This window comes from Microcaecilia unicolor, chromosome 4 (assembly GCF_901765095.1).
Source record: "Microcaecilia unicolor chromosome 4, aMicUni1.1, whole genome shotgun sequence".
In the NCBI taxonomy this organism is placed as follows: Eukaryota; Metazoa; Chordata; class Amphibia; order Gymnophiona; family Siphonopidae; genus Microcaecilia; species Microcaecilia unicolor.
In genome coordinates this window covers 146,568,236-146,583,580 of record NC_044034.1, presented here as the reverse complement: position 1 = coordinate 146,583,580, position 15,345 = coordinate 146,568,236, and the positions used below count along the sequence as shown (strand labels likewise).

General features: G+C 41.4%; 1 protein-coding gene across 3 annotated transcripts in view; it reads left to right on the top strand.

Moving 5' to 3' along the window:
* GAS2 (growth arrest specific 2) overlaps positions 1 to 15,345 on the top strand; it is a 98,276-nt gene that overhangs the window by 20,627 nt on the left and 62,304 nt on the right. For all 3 annotated transcript variants that reach the window (XM_030200701.1, XM_030200700.1, XM_030200702.1), the window contains exon 4: positions 6,112 to 6,253. In XM_030200701.1, coding sequence (XP_030056561.1) covers positions 6,112 to 6,253 — 142 coding nt within the window. The remainder of the gene's footprint in view (positions 1 to 6,111; positions 6,254 to 15,345) is intronic.

Here is a 15,345-nt window from a genome sequence, read left to right as displayed (position 1 = left end):
TGGTTTTAGAGAGGTTTTTTTCATTTTGGACTAGAGACTCTTTGCGCTCCAGTCCTGCAAATTGTTAGACATTTTCTCCTGAGTACTACTACAGTTCAGTATCAGTGGTTCCCGCCAAGACCTGCATTCAGCACTGATAGATTTTAAAATCCTAACCTGAGTTGAGACATATGCCACATTAACAGCATTGAGACTCCTGAAGCAGGTCAGTTGGCCAAAACATGGACATGCGAAGTCTGTTCAATAAACTCTTTATTCAAGAGCAGTCTTCCTTTGAGTCACCTTTACTGCTTCCTGTGTGATTGCAAGCCTGCAAGGGTTTCTGTTCTTTTGTGTATACATCAATTTCTGTGGGCCTTTATGCCACAGGGTCTTCTCAAGCCTGCCCAAAGCTAAAGAAAGCACAGCTTGCTGACAGGATTTAGGGCCCCATTGCAAATTTGTGCACTGGGCCCCAATAGTCTATGCTTGGCTTGCTATATCTGAATCTTTTAATATAAATTTTGTGTAGAGGTTGCAAAATCACCACACCTTGTGCGTTCTGTACATCCATATGAAGCCTGAATGTGGTCATAGGATCCAGCTCTGTGGGTGCTCGAGCACCCCAATACTAATTTGACTATGTCCAGGGAAAGGCAACTTCCTTCAATCATTTTGAAAAGTTGGCTCCTATGAATGTGATTGTGGTGAAAAATGAGTGAAGGATTTTGATTTTAGCTTGTACCTTTTACAGTTGTAACTCAAGGAGGGTTACATTCAGGTACAGTAGCATAGCATTGCCCCGGTATATCCCCCCCCCCCCCCCCCCCTAGATTCATAAGGCAGACCTGGTATTGATATTACCAAACTTGTGAAAATGTCAACTCTTGCAAAATGAAAGAAAAATAGGAAAGAGAAGGGAGCTTATTGTAATTATTTTGTTTTTCTGTCAGTTGAATTAAAATGATCTCTCTCACTACACCTCCTGTATGTGAAGTAACGTTCGAAACAAAAAATGAAAAGTTCTGAGCCACTATTAGCGGGAACTTGTTGACAGCTGGGGTCATTCTTTGAATGTTTTGAGACCAACAGAAATAAATTCTTTGGACTGTTTTATTTTCTCATTTTAATTCATTGTCAACTTTTTATAAAACTTTATTTTTAGAGATGAAAACATTTTTTTCTTTGTGATTTGAAGCATCAGTGAAAGTGGGTGAATCTGGTGGAAGTTTTCCAGCATTACCTCATGCATTTCGCTCGCACTTTCACATCCTGCCTGAAACCACATGCATGCACACGTAGACCAGGCTGTAAAAGAAGGAGTAGCAGGGGACCTGTTTCCATGATATCTGAGAGCAGAGACTAAGCACTGCTGTTTCAAATCATCTGATACACTACACTGTGTCAACAAAAGTTAGTGCTGCCATATGGAAATCTAATTATTCCTGAATGATTTGCTATAGAACAAACTCAAATTACTTTAAAAAATTGCCTGATTATAGTTCTCAGTGTAAAACTGTTGTGCATTATGAAGGATTTTGTTTGTTTTCTACTCCATGATTACAATCTTGAATGATGATAAATGTGTAAAAGTAGTGGTGAGTCCACGTGCTTGAGAATTCTATAAATTGCACCAGTAATTGGCACTAATTGCTGCTCCTGCTACTACTACTTATTTCTATAGCATTGCTAGATGTACACAACACTGTACACATTATATACAGGAATATTACAGTCAATATAAATCCTCGCACCTAGAAGTTGAGCGCAGGTCCTGGCACAAAGTACTATTCTATAAACAGCATCCAACTCGGAGCACTGTTTAGAGAACAATGCCCAGTGCCCAAATTTGAGTGCCATTTACTGAATTTAGGAGCTCTTTTACTAAGCAGTGGTAAAAAGTGGCCTGCGGTGGTTTGGATGTGTGAAATTGGCATGCGTTGGGCCATTTTTTACCGTGGCTGGGAAAAAGGGCATTTTTTTTATCGGGGCAGTAACTGGCCATGCACTAAAATTAAAAGTAGTGCATAGCTACTTACTGCCTGAGCACTTACTGCCACCCTTTGACCTAGTGGTAAGGGCTCACGCGCCACTCATGTAATAATCATGCAGCACACACTAATATGGCTGTGCTGCTGATTACTGCTGGGAATGCCCCCTGTGGTAGAAAATAGAAAATTATTTTCTACTGCGGGAAACCATGCAAGTCAACTTTGAAACTACCACAGGGGCTCGTGCTACCCCTGATGTAGGGTCGATTTGGTGCATGCTACCCACGCATTAGCTTTACTGCTGCTTAGTAAAAGGGCCCCTTAGTTCTTAATCTGTTTTTTCCCCTCCAATGGGAGAGATGTACAGCCCTGCATACATCTAGTAGCGCTATAGAAATAAGTAGTAGTAGCAGTAGAGAAAAAGGAGGTTTAATGCCTCCAGGTCCTTGGTGAGGCCACAGCTGAAGTTCTGGAGATCATATCTCAGAAGGAAAGGCTAAAGGTGATCCAGAGAAAAGCAATCAAAACGTTGTGAGGTCTGCATCGGAAGTCGTATGAGATTATGCTTGCGGATCTAAATATGTGTACCCTATAGGAGAGGAAAAATGGGGGAGGGGATATGATATGCATTATTACATTTAAGATTTGTCTGAGCAGCCCCTAATACGTGTTTGCGTGTTAGGTGTCTCATGCAGCAGTTAACACACTGCCATTAGATATGTAATATGGCTTTTATGGGCTGTAATGCTGCTTAATCAATAGGCCCTAGAGTAACTCCTATCTCACCTAAAATATTTAATAACCACTGACCTCTGCCACCTTTGTAAAAGATAAGAGATGCTCTTCTAAAATCAGATACAAATTCTAAAATGAATGCAGTCTTTAATGTTTTTGAAATCTGGGCATTATGTTAGCATAGCATTCAAGTTTTTTTTTCTCAAATACCAAATAAAGGCCAAAGATATTCATGAAATTAAGAGAGAGGGAGAAATTTTACCCTGAAACCTCATATTTAATATAATGTGGGAAGGAAAACATTTGACAGCAAATGCATTAAGTTTTCTTACAGTTGGCAATTGGGAGGAATCCTTTAAAAACAGAGATTTATATGAGCTATCATTTACCCACTATAGTAAACAGAACTATTTTCCAAAGGGATACTTTGAATTGGCCAACTTTTCTTGTGAATGAACAAGAGGCAGAAAAAAATGAAATGTGGAGGGCCCAGATGGAAGCAAACAAAAAGGCAGAACCTCAAACCAGAGGAAGCAGAATTTATTAAAAGACCCAACACGGTCGTGTTTCAGCTAATGCCTGCGTCAGGGATCGTATAAGGTTATAAGCATACTAGAACAATTACATTTGTAGTTTTATGTCTGGATGTCTTCTGACCAATTTTAAGGAAGCTATCGTTATACGACCCTTGATGCAAGCATTAGCCAAAACATGGACTGTACTGGGTCATTTAATAAATTTTGCTTCCTTCGGTTTGAGGCTCTGTATTGTTGTTTGTTCCCATCTGGGACGTCTACACTTAAGTTTTCTGCTGTTTAATTTGTGTGGCTGTTTCTCTCAGGTTTGTTTACCTGTGAATGAATAATATATTTCCATGTAGGTTTGCATTACATTATGGCTCTCATTTTACAAGCCTTAACTGCTTTTGATACATGCATAAACCAGTATTCAGATGTTTATGCATGTCCCCAAGGGGATGTGTTTTAGGTGAGACAAGGGCATGGCGAGGTTCATAAATATCTCAGTCATTTTTGCGTTTTGCTGTGTGCAATTGTTTTGTTGTGTGCCAAACATGAGTGAGTGAATTTTATAAAGTAAGTAACTGACTGAGGTGAGTCACTTGGCCAATTCCTCGGAACATTGTTTTGCTCACATTGGAAGCTTCTTTGACTAGAATTTATTCATCCTAGAAAGATTAGTAGCAAGATGTAAGAAGAGCTTATCCCTTGATTCCACTGCAAAGGTCTCACACTGCTTCTTACTCCATGAGTCACCTTGGAACAGTACAAATACTTTATTCTGTTCTGTATTACTGACCTCCAAGGTGGTGTCGTGTAGAAATATTCTAAAATCCTGTATTTATCCATATGGCCATCCTTTGGATCAGGTGAAGCCTTCCTAATCTTTATGATTTGTGTTTTTTTGAGGTATATATGATGCTTCTAAGAATCACTTGGATTGGGAACATTGATATTTTTAACTAACCAAAGCACAGCATGGGCAAGACCTAAAAAGCTCTTTAGGGAGAATGTCTGTCTAGTTTCCCAGAACTGGCTTCTGTAAAGTATTATAAAACTAGCTGCTTCAGAACAGAACCAGATGCTCCATAAATCAAATTTATGGAGTGGAGGAGTGACCTAATGGTTAGTGCAGCAAGTTGTGGATGTGGGGAACCGGATTCGATTCCTACTGCTGCCTGATGGTCAGCAGTGGGTTGAGATCCTGGAGAACAGGGTTCAATTCCTTGTGCATGTGAAACAATTTAGGTGTATAGTGTTATAGAATAATACATAGGCAGATCCATGTGTAAGTCCTAATTAGACCCAATTAACATCAATAATTGATAATGTCTGTAATTAGTATTGTGTGCAGATCTGAGATCCGTGCCCAAATTTGGTGACCTTTATAGAATCCAGGAGAAAATGTATGTCTGTTTTCTTACATACCGACAAAAGTCATACTGAAAAAGTTGATTTAAAAAACATATGCAATTGCACATACATGAAAATCACAGATTCTCTTCGTGTACTTACTAAACACATGTGACATGGCAACCACATACCGTTATCTGAATCGTGGTGTAGTGCCTGAAGAGTTGCTAAACTCCAATGGCAATTAACAGTATGGTAGAAGCAGGGACTAATAAAGAGATGTGCATTCAGTTCGTCTGTGCACACTAAATTCGTTGAACATGTGTTAATTTCATTAACATGTCTAAAAAAATGTTTCCACTTTTTTCTTGTATTCCCCTTTTTCCACAACACATTCTGGTCATTGCAGCAATTTTCCTTTCTCATAGACTAAGGACCAAGGCTTTGGGCAGGATCCAATTGATCGTGGGCCCTAAATCTGTCCACAAGATTTCGCCGTTGAGCAATGACAACCTCCTCTCCCTCTTCCCCTCCTGGGATCCTCAGAATGCTACTTCTGGAGCATTCTTTTGGTCCTTAGTTGACCTGGGAAGTAGAAGAATTATGTCCTCTTTTAAGAGAACATGTCCTCTTTTTAGCCATCTTCACATATGTCCTCCAGGACTTTTAATTTTTAGGGAAATGTCCTCTTTTTCTTTTATGTGACTGACCAATGCACCTACCCACATAATGAGAGAAACCATCTCTAGCTGTCAGTCTGGACATATGGGGGTGCTAAAGAGAGAGAAATGCAGTGCTGATCCCCTCTCTGTTCCCCTGATGGTTAAATCTGTCAAGGAATATTGTTCGTGTGGCACAACTTTAAGCATATATCATGCAAAGACTTTCACGTGTATTTCAAAAGCCAGCCAAAGTTGTTGAGGGATATCTGCTCTTCTGCTTAGTATGCTTAAACTCAGACTCAGTCAAACTCAAATCTGGAAGTTTTTGAATGTAGATTGTCTATTGCTGTACTGTAAGTCATTGCTTGATGTGTGTTCATTAACTGTGATTAAATATTTCTTTAGCAAAGGTAGCAACCATTTTTATTTTTTCTGTCTCCACAAATATGGTAACCCTAAGAAGAACCAACTCGGGGATTGAAATGCTGACCAACCTTGCCATCTCTTTTGTATTGGTTTTAAATAGATATATACTGGGCAAAACCTTATATACCATAGATGCCAGTTCCTTTATATCATAGGAGAAGAATTTTAATAAGTTGACTTAGGATAGCACAGGATATAAAGTTACCTGATTTGTATTTTTTTTTTAAGGAAGTCTATGTATTTTTCATGCTAGAAGCTAGAAAGATTCAGAAGTGTTTTGTTGCTCTGTACTGAAATGGAAAACACAGCCATTTTAAAAACGCCTCTGCTTTTCTGACAGATATGGCTCAGCGCTGTATCTCTGGAATGGAACTGTACCTAGTGGATGGACCATACTGGTCTTTATCTGCCATATTGAATGTGTTACTATGTTTCTTTGTTTTGTAGAACCTTCCAGGGAAGAAGATTCCATGCCGAGCCAACGCCCCCTCAGGGTCATTTTTTGCAAGGGACAACACTGCCAATTTCTTATCCTGGTGTAGAGATGTTGGCGTGGGCGACACATGCCTATTTGAATCAGAAGGTTTAGGTATGTATAGAATGCTATATTTAAACTATAGCTCATTTGCATGCAAGTTAAACTGCTTGTTAAAATGTTCCTTTCTAACTGAGATCTTCCCTCTCTGCATTGGGGAAAAGCTGCAGGCCTAGTTCTGGGTGTAGTGGTAGTAGCAGGTTGTGAATGATTAGGAGGGGCTCTACAAGCAGTTCTTCAAGTGGAGAAGCCTAGTGGTTAGAGCAATGGGCTAAGAACTGGGGAAGTCGGGGATAAAATCTTGCTTTTGCCACTAACAAACTTGTGACGAATGGGCAAATCACTTTATCTCCCATTGCCTCAGGTATTTACTTTGATTGTATGCTCTTGGGTAGGGACATGTTATACCATGGTGATAACTATTCAGGTAAAATGTTGCTCACATATAGTAGTGCTATGAAAAATAGTGTTGCCTGGTACAAGCCAGAGATGACAATGGTGGAAGCTCCAAAATCAGATTTAAAAAAAAAAACACACCTTGATGTAATATTTGAAAGCATCAGTGAGTGTCCCGCATCTCAACCAGCTCTCTCCATCATCATGTACAATGTTTTGCAGTTGCTGCCAGCTCTTTTCTCAATCTGCAGCCCTCATTCTCTTTCCCCCCACTCCCGCACCTCCCAATTTTAACAAACCTTTCCAGGCCACTCAGTGATTCCACTGGTTCTCTCCAAGGTCAGCCACTTGCCCTTTAAGAGCTTATACTCTCACCTCAGGAAGAAAGGTCACTTGAACAGCACAGGAACATTCTCTGGCTCACTCCTCCTCCTTTTTGTCAGTAAATCTTCCATCCAATGCTCCACCCCTAGTGTCTTCTCATTGGCTGGATTCTACCCACTGATTCCTGTCACAGTTCCATCCTGGATGGGATTGTTGAGTAGAACTGGAAATTTTGGAATGGATTGCTAGTGCCACTGGAAAGCAGACAGGGCAGGCTCTTTCACACAGGGGGAAGATTAATATGTTAGAGAGGTATAAACTCCAGACATTTTTACACTTAGGCCATCATTCTGGCTGTAGAACTTTAATGCAAAAATTTAAAAAGACCTGAAAAAAATCCATTTGAAAACTCTAGTTTCTTGAGTCCTAGTCACATTTGACAGGGCCCCAAAATATTAGGGGTTGTAGGCATACATCTAATTTGTGTATGTCTTAATCTGATTTTGACCTTTTTTGTAGTGGATACCACCATTTATAAATTATATACTGCCCCCTCTGTAGAAGGCCTGATTTCCTGCATTGGAGATGGTTTCTGCTCTCTTTGATACAGGAAATATATAACCATTGGTATTTGCATACGAATGAGGTCTGCTGTAGAAATAAATTCAAGTTATTCCTTTTCAGATTGACCTTTCCAATAAAGTTGACTTCCAAATAAATTACTAGTTAAAAATAAGAAATGTTCCAGATGGAGCAAATGCCTTTATGAAATTACTCACTGGGTCCCTCTCATGCCATGATCCAAATGTAGTCACTCGGTGAAGCTTCCTGGGCAGATAAAGATAAGAGTAATTGTAATAAAGGTACAGTGAAGAAAAACTGGCAGTTTACCACATAATGTTACAAATAAAATACATTCCCTATGGTAACCCGAAATAACCTTTGGCCCATCACTAGGTTCTAATTCAGCAAGTGGTGAGAGTCCTGACCCACTGCAGAACAAAGCAAGATTACTAAGACGATCCATTATAGCTATCATTGTCCTCTTTGTACAGTTCCTTTATGAAAGGAAATGTGACATTTTTTAAGGCTTCAATGCGGTATTTTCATGGAAAACTGCTGGTAAAAATAACCCACTGTTAGCTTGAGAGATGAACTTCAGATAACACAAGGAACTGTTTGGCTGAAAGGCGAATTTGTTTGTGTGGGGAATAAATGGAGCCAGTGTCTTGGTATCAAGAGGCTCCTGTTTTCAGCTACCGAAAAGGTCTTTGAGTGTCTGGGTGAAGACCCTGTCTGTGCTGCAACTGATAGCTTTACCTCGGTGCTAACTGTCCTTGCTGTCAACTCATATTCTTGAAATCTCCAGCATCAGCTCTATACACACTGACCATGGATAAAGCTGTCAAGAAGCTCTTGACAGCCTGAGAAAAGATTCCCCCCCCCCCCCCCATCCCGGTATGGAGATTCTGTACCGTTTATATATCCAGTTTGTCATGCATGTTTCCTGGTTAAATTTAGGATTGTTTGACAAATGTCATTAGTAATTTATTTTGCAAAAGAATAGTGTAGCTAATGTACTGATACAGACATCATTTAGTCACAGCAATACTGAATGATACAAAACAACTTATGCATCTATGCATCTTATGCATGATACAAATGCAAAACAACTTATGCATCTAGCTTCTCCTACATAAGCGCACAACTAAGGAATGGACTCACATATGCAGTGAAAACAATACATGACCACCTGAACTTCAGGAAATCATTAAAAAAAAATAGCTTGAGAACCTCTTCAAAAAAGCTTATCCCACCTATCCAACATAAATCCTCACACCCAGCAACACAACATAATCAATGTTCGCACTGGACAATTTACTTTCCTCTTTCCCCTCGATCCCAGGACGCCTGATTCACTTCTACCTCATCTGATCTCAACACAATCTTGTATTTGTTATCAACCGAAATGGCAAACGCCTTTACTGTACTTTGTAAGTCACATTGAGCCTGCAAATAGGTAGGAAAATGTGGGATACAAATGTAACAAACAAATGATACATATTTATACTAAAAACATTGCACCTCTCCTCTTACTCTAAATATGCAGTGAAACCAAGTAGTCGTTCCTAATCATTCTTTCAGGTTTCATTTAAGTTCTTCCCCCACAGCCTAAATGGAAGGGACTGATAAAGACTGTGATCCACTGGCAACATCTTCCATCCCTTTTTAAACACACAGGGATCCTTTTACTAAGCGCGCTGAAAAATGGGCTGTGCTAGTGTAGGCACGTTATGGGCGCACGCAGATCCATTTTTCAGCGCACCCATTAAAAAATGGCTTTTTAAAAATGTTTTGCCAAAAATGGATGTGCGGCAACATGAAAATTGCCGCGCCTCCATTTTGGGTCTGAGACCTTACCGCCAGCCATTGACCTAGTGGTAAAGTCTCACGTGGTAACCGGGTGCTAATGACTTACACGCGTCAAATGCCACTTGACGCGCGTTCGGAAATAAAATTATTTTTCAGCCGCGCATATCGGATGCATGCCAAAAATGAAATTACCGTAAGAGCCACGTGGTAGCCGGGCGGTAACTCCATTCTGGCATGCGTTGGGTGCACGTAGACACGCGGCCTAGTAAAAGGTCCCCACAGATTCTGATATTCTGCCTGTAGCCGATCGCCATGGTTGAAATTACATTGGATCTTCAGTACAGGTATTTGGAATATCTGGTGCATACTGGAATCACTATCTAGTTAGCTGCCATATTCAGCAAATATGGTGTCCTCACTTTATCCGATTGGCTATTGGTTAGGGGTCTGAATGTGCTAAGGCAGCAGGTAGTGCCGAGGCAGTCAGAGGACATCTATTCAATGGCACTGCCTGGGTGCTACCGCTGAAGATTCCACTCGCTGGTGCATATCCAGTTAGCAGCACCTAAATTCCTCAAAGGGTATCCTTTATACCAGTTGCATGTTGAATAAGCTCCCTCGTAGAGTTCAAAGTTAGTTGTCCAGCTTAGAACCCTGCTTCATCTGCTATAACTCTTACAAAATAAATATCCTAGCAGTTGGGGGTACAGCCCATCACTTCCAAGTGTGTTGTTTTTTTAATGTGATTTAAGAAATGTTCAACAACCACAGATTCAAATACAGATTGCAGTTTTGCACACTGTGCTTTCTGGCTTTCAGAATTCATGGGAGTGTTTTAACATATATATCAGCTATTCAGGTTTTCAGATTTAAAAGTATGATCATCGGATGTCCTTTAATTGCAATTTAAATTGTACCCCTTTTGAAGGCATGACACCTTTATAATTATATTCTACTATCACGATTTTAGTAAGGACTCAAACGGGTTCTCAAGCTATTTTCAGATACACCCAGCCAGTCTCCACAATGAATGTGCATAAGAGATTTGCAGGTTCTGGCCTCAATGTTTTTCTCATACTTTATTTATGATGGGCATCCAGAAAATCAGACTGACTGTGTGCGTTTCGGACTGGGTTAAAAAACACTGGTCTTCAGTTGAAAATTGCACTGGTATAACTGAGTTTAACAAATCAACAGAAACCATATTTTGCGTCAATTAATGGATACTGTTCATAGATCTTGCTAGACTGCTGGACTCTTTCTCCTGGGAGACCTTGTTGTTGGAATGGTGTCCATTTGCCTCTCTAATCACCATCGGCCGATAATTTTCTAAGATCGGCTTAAAAGTTTTCAGCCAGCTCCCTGGCAGCTTCACTGGCTATGTCACAACACATATAAATAGAGCAAAATGCTCTGAGAAGTACTTCTTAAGCTATAGTTTTTTCAGTGTTAGCAAAGCCTTTCTGTATCCCCCCCTCACTTCTGATTGAAATGTGTGGTAAACGCTGGGTTCTGTTTGCCTTTCTATGTAGTCGTGGCTCTGAACCCAGCTCCCAGAAGTGGAAGGAGAACAAATATACTAACCACGTCTCGTGCCCTCAAAGGACACGAGAGGAAAAATAATCTATTTGTAGGGATTTCCCCTGATTTTAGGCAGAAACACAATAGACTCCTTTCCAGTTAAATAAAAAACATTTAATTGTAAATAATTTAGTTGCATGCAACAAGTAATAATAGGGTTTTCCCCCTTTTGTGTTTCTTAACTGTATCAATAACTAAACATTCATGTTTCTACACAGAACACCACACTTCACAATATAACTTAGTAAACATTACAGGTTACACCTTTCCAGGAGCCACCAATACTCAGACCAACTTTCAGGTAAGATTTTTTTCTTTCTCTGTCTCTTTTCTCCTTTAGGGATTTCTGTCACTTAGCTGTTGGTTTGATGTTGAAAGTTGCAACACTTTTTTTTGCGTTGGGGCCCGGATCATCGAGGTATTTTCTCTTCTTCTTCCGTTCTTCTCCCTACACCTCTCTCTTAAAACTAAAATAATTGGAAGCAAGACCCTCTCTCCCTGAAAATTGCCAGCAACCTTCAAGGGATATTAAACAATGTTGCAAGACTGTGGCCAACTTCTCTAATCCAAATAAAATTAAGTAGATATTCCCTTCTAACACCTAAGCTGTACTGCAATTCCCTATTCTGGGTGCTGCGGTGCTTAGCTGTCACTCACTCTGCTCAAGATTCTCTCTCTCTCTCTCTCTTCAATCAGTGAACATTCTTTTCACCTCTCCTTTAATATTTAATATGGAGAAAACCCCCACAGCCTCCTTTTTCCCTCCTTTTGCACCTAAGACTGGGTTTTTTCTTCCATTCACCCTTTATCTGTAGCCCTCCCCTTTTCACTAACAATCCCTTTCCTTTTACCCTTCACCAATCATCCAACAGCCACTTTACACCAGGCAGACTTTCTGTACACACTTTCCCTATTACCCTCCTTTCTCTTTTCTCATTCCCACACTTTTACCTTAACCATACTACTTTCCCCTAACAAATGCCTTCAAATCCTCAACTCTCTCTCAGAGCTCACTCACAACACACCTTCTTCTTCAAAGCCATAAGCACCACTCAACTGTCACAAGCTCCCGTTTCCTAGGCAACCCCTCCTTATCTTCCCATTCCAAGTTACCTTACTGACCGGCGGAATGTTCGCCAGCACAAGTACAACCCCATTTTACTTTTGATTTTCCCATAGACTATAAAGTATTATTTTTTGTTTCCCTCTTTTCCCTTCCCCTTCTCTTTCCTTTAACCTTGGTTACATTTCTCTTATATCTGACTTTAAGCCTGATCATGTCTAAATGGCCCTGTTATAGAAGGTTTGCAGTCAGTTAGATGGGGACAGAACATTTTGACTTTACAATGCCTCATTCGGGCAAGGAAGAAACCATGCCAGTGAATGACTCCTTCGTGGTAGCACCAACATCGACCATGAGCCAGCATAGTACCAGAAAGACTTCAAAGAGGAAAATGTTAAGATTTTCTTCCTTTTCACCATAGCAGGGAGTGGGAGAACAGCACACTTTACATCAATATGTTTAAGCAGGAGCTCCCATAGGCAGAAGCAACCTTGCAGCAGCCATCTTGGTTTCCATCAACATTTACTCTTTTAAATGACTTTCTTCAATAGAATTGCATATTTTCTCACTGCTCAATATTGTCGTGCTTACATATAGTAAAATAAAATGAGAGTTCTGGGAACTGGTCAACTGTTTGTAACCCAGAGGTTGGTCCCTTATGTTGCCCAAAAAGAGTATGAAAATGAACAGACCACTTTGAACCAGGTAAATCCAGGGCCACTGAGGGGGGGGGGGGGGCAAAAATCACCCAGGCATGGCACCTGGCTCTGGGGTATGTCTTTGTCCTGGCAAACTGGAGCAGGTGAGAGACAGACTGCGGCACTGGACCCCCCCCCCCCCCCCATGGAGACTGGGGAGGAGTAGACGCACTGATGTAGGGGTCGGGAACCCCCAATGTCAGTGTGTCATCTCCTCCCCCGCCTCAAAGGGGGGCCCGAGAGCAAGTGAGGGGCAGCAGCTGCGCTTTGGGTTGGGCCCGGCGGCTGCATCCCAAGTGTGGGTGGGGGTGCCCAGCGGTGGCTGCATCCTGAGTGTAGGAGGGGGGCCTGGAGGCAGCCCTGCCCCAGCCCGGCTCTGTCTTGGCGGCCCTGGGTAAATCTGAGGAAACCCAAAGCATGGCAAATGTGTTACAAAACAAACTGATCTCAAGTATGGTCTAGAGCTGGGCAGCTAAGATTTAATTGGAAAATAATGCAGGGTCATTCATTCGGGCTGCAAAAGCCTAAAGGAGCATTACAGTATAGGGGATGCACTCTTGGGACAATCTGAAGCAGATGCACAGATACATTTTGAGTTTATTTGGTGCCCATCATATTGAAGTTTACACACCTTCACACAAATGTTCAGTGTAGTAAGAACCATGTCTTCCTTGGTTCTCAGCCAGCCTTTCTAACTCTAGCCTAGATACACTAAGGTCAGTATTTGAAAGGACTTCAACATAAGGCCTTGGGTTACCCAATCAATAAGCCAAAAAACAGGACTTAAGTATATATATAATTGCTATACATTTGGGTGAGATTTGGGACGGACTGCAGGAGGTGAGACCTGAAAATCATATGGATGGTGACAATATTTAGCTGCTACCCACTTAAGTTAAATGCATATGTCCTGGTATATAAATAATATGTATAGACACGTTATCCATATACAGATATATGTATATATTCAGTGGTGACAAATGTACAGTAAGTAAGCATAAGTTATGTCCATAGTCTCCTTGAGTAGAGCCACTTTTGTATTTTTATGATCTCGTATTGAAAAGCTTTCAAATTCCGTGTTCCCAATAAGTAATTTGGCTGAGGTACAGAAGCAGCTTGGGTCAGCTGATGATTAACATGTGATATATGTCCGGTGGTAGTGACTTTTTAAAAAATTTCTGGTTTGTTAAACCCAATTACATTCATTACAAATTTGTACATAATCTGCGGCAGTAGTACAGGATCCAACAGACTGAGAACCCAGTGGGTGCTGGATCAAGCTCCTTTGATTGTGTATTGTGTTCAGGGAGGGGCAGTTGAATTGTTTTGGCATTCCCAGTCATTTTGAAACGTTGGTTCCTGTGGCTTATTCTACCCTGGAACAGAACTCATAGAGCTCCTAGTGAAGCCATTTTTCAAAATGTATGGTCTATTTTGGTTTAATTGACTGTATTATAATGTTGGATGGTTATAAGGTACGGAGCCAGTGATTAATCAAACCCTGTTTCATCCAGAAAGGACTTCCTCCTCAAGAAATGGGTTTGCTATCCTGTATGCTTGCATGCCCGTGTGTAGAGTATCTGCTGTGCTATTTTTGCCTTTGTAGTTCTAGTTTTGGGGCTATTGTCATCTTGTGATGCTGCATCATAAATCATTAGTAAAAAAGGCCCGTTTCTGTAGGTAAGGAAACGGGCCTTAGGCAGGCAATTCCCCCCCCCCCCCCCCACCCCGTGCTATGGCCCCCGCGAACCTGTCGATCCCACCCCCACCCCGGAACGCCGAAAACTGTCGCCACCGCCACCGCCGTTGTTGTGCTACCTTCCCTTCCCTTCCTGTAGGTTGTTCAATCATCTTCTTAGAAAGTTTAACTCCGTGCGTCTGACGTCAGACGCACGGAGTTAAACTTTCTAAGAAGATGATTGAAGAACCTACGGGAAGGGAAGGGAAGGTAGCACAACAACGGCAGCGGCAGGTTTCGGCGTTCCGGCGGGGGGGGGGGATCGACAGGTTCGCGGGAGGGGTGGGTTTTGAGGGGGCCATAGCACGGGGGGGGGGGGGTGACAGCTGATTCCGAGGCAGTAGGAGGAGTAGGGAAACACGCGCACTCCTCCCCTTGCCTTGGAATCAGCTGTGTTGACGTCAGTGACGTCCGTGCGTGTCTGCTTCGCAGACCGCTTGCAGCCAGGGAGCCACGGTCCCAAGCATGGAACGTTGGAGGTGAGAATTATTATATAGGATGACAGCTTGGGTCTTATCCTGTCCAGTTCTGATTGTACTATTCTAATTTGCTGGGATCCCCGAGGAAATGCATTGATTTTCTAAGCACTAAATTTTTAAAGTGCACTAACAGTTTAATGTGGGTTAGCCTGTAAATTAATGTGCATAAAGTCAAGTTGCCTTAGGTGATAACATGCTCTAAATATTTTCATTCGCACAAGGTGAAACCAACTGAACATAAGGGGAAATTTTTCAAATGAAAAAAATGGTGTACATAACTGGTGTCCATTAACATACCCCCTGATATTCAGTGATATTTAACTGGTTAGCGGCCATTCCTGACCGGTTAAGTAGCATATCGGCACCTACTGGGCAATATTCAGTGGGGGATAACTGGTTTATCTCCTGCTGAAAATTACTAGTTAGTATGTAGTGCATAATTACTGAAGACCCATCTGTTTGAAACAATTTATGGCAAGAGCCAAAACACATAG